Below are 7,372 nucleotides of genomic sequence, written 5' to 3' on the forward strand. Positions count from 1 at the left end.
TCCAAGACCCAGATATTACCAATACTTCACAAAATGAAAACCGAATTCCCAGCCCATCTCCAAAAGGCACAGGAGCACAAAAAAGTTTAGACTGACATAAAAAAATTACACAATCACTTGTTACTTATAAACCAACTCCCTCAGCAACAGATCTGGCCTGGGATGAGATCCCTCAACAAGGGAGGGATCTCTTGCCTTGTTAGGCAGTGGCAAGGGCACAGCTCCACCTCACCTGGAAGGTACTGCAGAAGGGGGCTGAAACAGCAGTGGAGGAAACCAGGCCCCATTCCCCCTCCCTTGGAGAATCCTCCTTGACTCCTTTCACCTGGAGACTCACAGGTCACAAGACTAAAATTCCAAAATCTTACATGCTTTTTGACGAGTAATTGCTCACACTTCAGCTGCAAAGAAACCTGTATTCTAGGGGAAGGAGAGAGCTCACTTCCCGGGCTAGTTGGAGTACCAAGCCTCTTACGAGATATTTCTGTGAAAAGCTCCATGAGAGCCCATTACGAGCACACTTGGGTGTGTTTTAAAACGAAGACTGCAGTGAAGCTGTACCACAACCAGCCCCTGAGGAGGTGGCGGCAAAAATCCCGGGTGCTGTCTTTGTCACTTTACGCACCACAGCCTAGTATGTCACCGAGAGGAAGGCGCACACCTCCCGCAGGTGACCCACGCTCTCGCCACCGCAGCCAGCCCACGATCCGGCTCGCGGGGACCCCCAGCGCCACCGGGCCGAGCCGAAGCCGCCCCCGGGCAGCGCGGCCCCGCCCTCGCGGCAGGCGGAGCGCCCCGCGCCGCCCGCGTAACCCGGCGGCGCCGCTCCCCTCGCTGCCGGCTCCGAAATGCCGCTTCTCAGCGTGCCCAAAGAAGTGGCCGTGGGGACGGCGATGCTGGGGGTCGCCTTTGCCGCGGGTGTGCTTGCAGGTAAGCGGCGCTCCCGAGCCACATACACGAGGCGTGAAGGCTGCGCCTTCCCCGTGTCCGCACCGGGGACGGAACAGGAACCGCAGCGCCCGGCGGGTCCCTCCCAGGGCGGGCAGGGAGCAGACCCCTTGGGGCTGCCGTGCGGGCAGAGATTTATTTTGCCGAGCTGCTGCAGTAAATACAATGATGTTCTGAAAGCCCAAGCCGCTCCCTGTAATCCAGCTGCCGCAGTGTGGGCCCGGGGACAAAGTCCAGCCAAAGCGAGAACACGCTCCCCGCCCGGTGCCCTGCCTGCGTTTGTTCGGCCAGCCCGGAAAGGCCGGGGTGTGGTCCTTGCGCACAGCGTTGCTCTGTAGCAGTTTCGCTTTCATCCCCCGGGGGCACCGGAAGAACGAGCCCACGATCCAGGAGGGAAAGGAGACTTCTGTTGAGTTTGTAACGCGGGCACTTACTTAATCTTTGATTTAAGGCAAGTTGTTGAAATAATTTATATCTCGGCGTGATCGTATATAAAATATAGCCATTAACAGAAAATAAACCCCTTGAAATAGAAGCGTTCTGTCTAGCAAACAACTACCAGGAGACGTGGAAATGAATTTGTTGTTATTTCTTCAAAATAGTTAATCCATTTGGTAAAAGAAACATTGGGCACGAAAGCTGCAGTCAGTTCTGTATTTGAGCAGACATGTACTGAAACTTCAGCTTTCAGCGCCTACTTTGTTTGCATACTGGTTTCAGGCTAAACAAGGCATTTTGCAATACCACATTTCCTCTGGCTGGAGGGCAGGACAGCATCATGAGGAGAGCACAGGGTTTGAGAAGACACATCAGCTGATGGATGTGTGGCCTCCATTCATCTGCAAAAGAAGGACCACAGACTAAGAAAATCGTGCACCTCATTCATGTATCTCTCTTTAAACTTGCCCTTTGGGTTTTGATGGGGTTACTTTTCCTGTAAGATTATAGCAGTTTGTAACCATCACATGGGCCACTGAACAACGCAGTACTAAAGCCTTGTCCTTTCAGCCTTTGGAGGCCTGGAATGGCCATCTTAGAGGCTAAAAAGAACAAGGGAAAAAAATTATAGTCCACTTGGTTGTCCAGCTATGTTGCTTTTTCCATTTTCATGGCTGTTTTAGAGCAGAGAACTTTTTAACCTTTGGTAATACTTCAATGTTTACTTTATTTAAAATGGCAATAACTGAAAAGTGTAAAAGTTCTTACTTATTTTTTGGTAGGTAAAAGATACCCTTCTTTCATTTTTGGGACCCCAAGTGGTAAGATCGGAAGAAATAGTCCTCTCCGGCGATACATACTGGATCACTCCTTGCGGGAACATCCAATTCTCAAGAAGCTGCGTCTGGTCAGTGTCACCCACGCCCTGTCCTGAGCTGCTGGGATCCTGGTCACATCTCCCTCCTCCCTCTCATTTGCATACCCACTAGAGGGTTTTTTTAAACTGGTAATACCCAGACTCTTCTATGTTCAGGGCTACCTACATGACTATTTAATAGTATTGGCATACATTGTAGACATGTCTTTCTATCCTCAGCTCCCAAGGCCATGTGTCAGGGCTGCACTTGATTTGGACTTGAACAAATGACTTTTGTTCACTTGATTGGCATGTAAGGAACCTGTAGCTCAAAGAAGTGGTGCCTTCCATCAGGCTGCAGTGTCAGAGATGAGATGAGATATTCTGAGTCAGGTTTGAGTCATTTCATGTGAGACAAACTGTTCTTGTATAAAAGAAATTGTAACTGCTGGAACAGGTTGGTTGGAACAATCCCTATCAGAAGAAAGAAAATAGGAAGATACGTTTTTCCTTCAACTGTCATGGCACAGCCCTGTTTCTCTCATTGCCCATTCCTCAGTGCCAAGAGCCCTTCCACCCTGGCATGGGCACACATTCTCCAACTTTGTATTCTGTAGCCCAGACTATGCGGTCTGACCTTTGGCAGACATGAACCTAGCAGTTCATTAAAGCATTCTACACATCTGTTTGCACAAATTCACAGAAATAAAGGACTTTCACAGTCAGAGTTCCTCTACGATTCTTCATTTAGTTACAAATATTGCTGCATTTGCCATGGTAATATCCTCTGCTTATGACACACATAACATCCTCCTTACTTATAGTTAAATTCAAGCCAATTTCTGGCTCATAGATGGCTCCATCTAGCTCCATCCACAAAGCAATCTAAAATGAGAAGACAGAGATGTCCGTTTTTCCTGGAGTTTCACTGCGTTTTTTTCTTTAGGATATTGGTAGATTGGTTTTTGTTTGATGTGATATGTTTGGGTTTTTTTCCCTTTCCTAGCTCACTGCTGATCATCCCCATGGCAGAATGATGGTGTCCTGTGAGGAGGCTCAGCTTATGGCAAATTTGGCCAAACTCATTAAAGCCAAGAAAGTTATTGAAATAGGTAAGAGTGTCATTTTGTAGTAAAATAAAACTCTTGACTATCACTCTCCAAATACAGCCATGTTTAACATAAAATATCCAGATACGGGAAGGTACTGCGTAACTGTCAGGAAGCAGGTGGGCAAACTACAGCATGAAAAGGAGGGTCTGATTTGCACTTGGTTGCCACTTTGTCTAACTGTGCATTAAATAGTTCTGGCGTCACGATGGATGGTTCATCCATTCTGAGGCAATGCGAAAAACTGAGCTAAATGGATCTCTTGAGTCTTCAGCAGTTGCAGGACAGGGTGTATTCTGTCCTTCCTGTACCATTTTCTTGCTAGAAGAAGAGATTTTGCTGCGCAGCCCTGTATCAAATCCACTTTGCTTGAATACCTATATTACCAGGATGTCCTAAAAGACAGGCTGACGCTGAGCAGCCAGGTATGGGTTCCCACCATCTTCATTCTTGGCCTGGCTGTTACAATTCCCTGGTGTTTTGCTGCCCATCCAGTCTCTCTAGGTTACACATTCAAGACCAGACTCTGCCTTGTCTGGCCATGAGCCTTTTGGAAAAAGCTAACATTGAAGTTTGCTAAAAAAAAACTTCTTCTCAACCTACCTTTACATTAAAATGGAAGGAAAAATGAAAAATCTTTACTGTCTATTAACAAATTGCCATCCTTGATTCCTTTGGGGATTTTATTCCTAGAGAGCCCTGTAACCCTTTTTTAACACAATACACTAAGTGTTGATGTCTCTTATGGTTTTCCTAGGTGTGTTCACAGGTTATAATGCCTTGAGTATGGCACTTCTCCTGCCAGATGATGGCCGAGTTATTGCCTGTGATATAAATGAGGACTATGCCAAAATTGGAAGGCCACTGTGGAAGGAGGTAAGCAGCATCTCCTGTACACAGTGGGGACAGCTGCCTTTACATGTGAAGAGATTTTGTTATTTTAGACTTGTAAATTCACACAGAAATATTCTTACCATTAAAGGAGGCTGACAGAGTTCTGTTTGGGAAGAAAAATAAGTGGTGTTTGGAATCCAGAAATAATAGGAAAACTATCTGAACCCCAGTCACTCCCTGAGTACTGCCTACTAACAGCCTACTATCAACACTGTTCTTTTTCATCTTAGGCCGGGGTAGAGCATAAAATTGACCTGCGGATTAAGCCAGCAATTCAAACACTTGGTAAGTAACCTGAAATAACAGATTGTTTCTCCTTCCCTAGAAATAGAAGAGAGATGCAATAGTGATGAAATTTAAGACCAAATATGGCTGTGAATGTGATTCCTTTTGCTAATAGGTAGGCAGCTTCTCTTATATTAAAAAGTAAAAATCTTTAGGAATTCACAGTTTTCCTACCTACTAGGAGAGAGGAAGAAAATGCTTGTCCTGTGTTGTGGGCTGTACTGGTCACTCACCTGTCCTGTCCATCACTTTGTTTAATTTATCAAATACTATACTACTTCTGGAAAGCTGATTAAAACAGATTAACCAAACAAAGCCAAATTTCTCTTAGCATTGTCCATTTTAAGCAAGTATTCCTTTGTTAAGAGAAGAAGAGTTCCCTGAAAGGGCTGAGGTGCAGAAAAAATTCAGAAGCCAATATATTAACTTAGGCTGAATTGTGTTCAGAGTAGTTCAAATTTAGGACGTGCCAAAAGCATGCAAGGCCATTAGTGAGGCAATGACTTCTCTCATTCAAGCAAAGAGAAAATGGAAAATGTGGGGCAGAGGAAATACTAATATATGTTCTGAAAATACAATACATTTTCTAGGACTGTTGGATGCAGAAGATTTCCAGCAAAGGTATTTGCTGGATCCACACCTGATAACCTTGTATTACTTTCAAATCCATCCTTTCTAAAGAGGCAAATACAGGCAGTTAGCTGGTATGCACACTCCTTGAAGTCTGTCAAAGCAATGCTTTGTCCAGGCATTGCTTCAGACAGAACAATGACCTGCTGACAGGGGCTGAGGGCGAGTTAGAGGGGTGTCAGAGGACCTTAGGAGACAAAAATCACCTCCTCTGAAACTGGCAATTTGGAATTCTCAGTCAAGAAATCTGTTTAGGAGAACTTCAAAATGAATTCTACTTGACTTGGCCCAGAGAGGGACTACTTACAGCAGTTTTTTGCTGCAAATATCTCTCACAGGGTTGTTCATGACCTCTGTCATGGCCCTTGATCTGCAAGCAAAGATTAGCTTTTAGAACCTGTTCATAAAGTGAGAAAAGTTCTAATCCACTCAAGAAAACAGTTCTCAGCTGAAAAAAAGCTGAAGGTGTAGAGTATGTCCAGTTTCAAAGTGCTTGACTTGTTTTTGCTGTACCTTTCATCAGTCCCAGCTGGATCCTTCAGGTTTGGAGCTACTCCACAAACTCCTAAGCATGCAGACCTCAGTAACTGTGTTTTATGGCATACATAATGTCTAGATTGGTTTCTGTGGGATAAGCTTTTCTAGTAATTACCTGTGAAGGAATAGGCTGCCTGGTCAAGGCAGCAGAAAACATTTAATGAGAGCTTTGACACAAATGGATTACTTCCTCCTACACAGCACTAACCAGGGTATAACAAGTCACTGTGTTGCTCATCTAGATGAACTGTTGGCCAATGGAGAAGCAGAAACCTTTGACTTCGCTTTCATTGATGCCGATAAAGAAAGCTACAATGAGTACTATGAAAAATGCTTTCACCTCATAAAGAAAGGGGGAATAATAGCTATTGATAATGTAAGTACTGCAGTTCTGATGGTAATGCACTGGCAGTTACACATAACACAATCAAAAAGAAAATTCAACATAAACTCTTTAAGTAAGCTATATAAAACACTAATAGAAATCGTAGAAACTTTTTGTTATTCATTACAGAGAATGCTCTGAATTATTCTTGTCTTGTTTGCCTATGTACAGTACTGACACAAGATCAAAAGTAGCACTTGTAATCAGTAACTATTAATAAGTTATCAATTAACTACTATTACAAGAAAAAAAAGGATATTAAACTTATTTTGGCTTCAAATCTACAGTAGAATTAGCAAGGCCTGTGGACTCTCAGTCCCACTTACTTTCGAGAGTTCCATGTCAGAGACCATTAGATGTCTGAAATACAACAAATAATATCAATCTCTAAGAAATGTACAGGAACTTTTCCAAAGCTTTCTTTGTGGTCCAAGGACCATATTAGAATGAAGGAGGAGCATCATATTTCTTTTCTCAATAGGTCTTTTGGAATGGAAAGGTGCTAAAACCAAGGAAGGATGACTTGGCAGCGCAGAGTATCCACCACCTCAATGAGAAGCTTCTCAGAGACGCACGTGTCAATATCAGCATGCTCCCAGTGGGAGATGGAGTCACATTAGCATTCAAGTTGTAACTCGAGGAAGCCCAGCAGATGGGAAATATCAATCAAATCATCAGGAAAAATGGAGGTGGAACAGTATAAAAAATTCAATTTAACCTATATCTCCACTGGATAGCATAGCCTGAGAAAGTAGACTTTAGGAGCAGCTGGATCCTAAGGGCAACTAAGTAGAGAAGAGAGATTTATTATGAGATCTTCTATGGTTTCCTACTTTAATTGTAATAAAGGAAATAAACTTATGTGGTTGAAAAAATCCTCCTGTATAGATTGTCCAAGTGCCTCAATGCAACAAAGTAATTTTCTGTCCTAGAAGAGCCTCTTGAGCAGTGGAATAATCAGTCAGTATCATCAAAAGGAAAAGAAGTGCAGTTTATTAATGTTTATAGCCATAATAGAAAAATGGATTTTTAATGAAATGACATCAAGGAGATTGCTAGCCTTCTCAGAGTAAAAATATTCTAAGTTGTTCCTTATCTTTGAAGGATACTACAGAACAAGCCTCAAAAAGACATAATCTGAAAAAAAAAAGGTGCTTTTAAAAGCTTGCCAAAGGACAAACAGTATTCACAATACAATAACTATTCTCTAAAACCTTTTTGCACCAGAACTGAATTTCTTTAGCCTTGGTAACAGTGCAGATAGATTATTTTTTTAAGCCAGTATGAGGA

At 43.2% G+C, this 7,372-nt stretch overlaps 1 protein-coding gene across 1 annotated transcript; it reads left to right on the forward strand.

Moving 5' to 3' along the window:
* The first annotated feature begins 769 nt into the window (after positions 1 to 769).
* Positions 770 to 6,967, forward strand: COMTD1 (catechol-O-methyltransferase domain containing 1). Its single transcript, XM_005481483.4, has 7 exons — positions 770 to 930; positions 2,169 to 2,293; positions 3,249 to 3,354; positions 4,109 to 4,227; positions 4,476 to 4,530; positions 5,940 to 6,073; positions 6,564 to 6,967. The coding sequence occupies exons 1-7, from the start codon at positions 849 to 851 to the stop codon at positions 6,714 to 6,716; spliced, it is 774 nt and encodes a 257-aa protein (XP_005481540.2). The 5' UTR covers positions 770 to 848; the 3' UTR covers positions 6,717 to 6,967.
* Positions 6,968 to 7,372: the final 405 nt, after the last annotated feature.

Source organism: Zonotrichia albicollis, chromosome 7 (genome assembly GCF_047830755.1).
Source record: "Zonotrichia albicollis isolate bZonAlb1 chromosome 7, bZonAlb1.hap1, whole genome shotgun sequence".
Taxonomy (NCBI): Eukaryota; Metazoa; Chordata; class Aves; order Passeriformes; family Passerellidae; genus Zonotrichia; species Zonotrichia albicollis.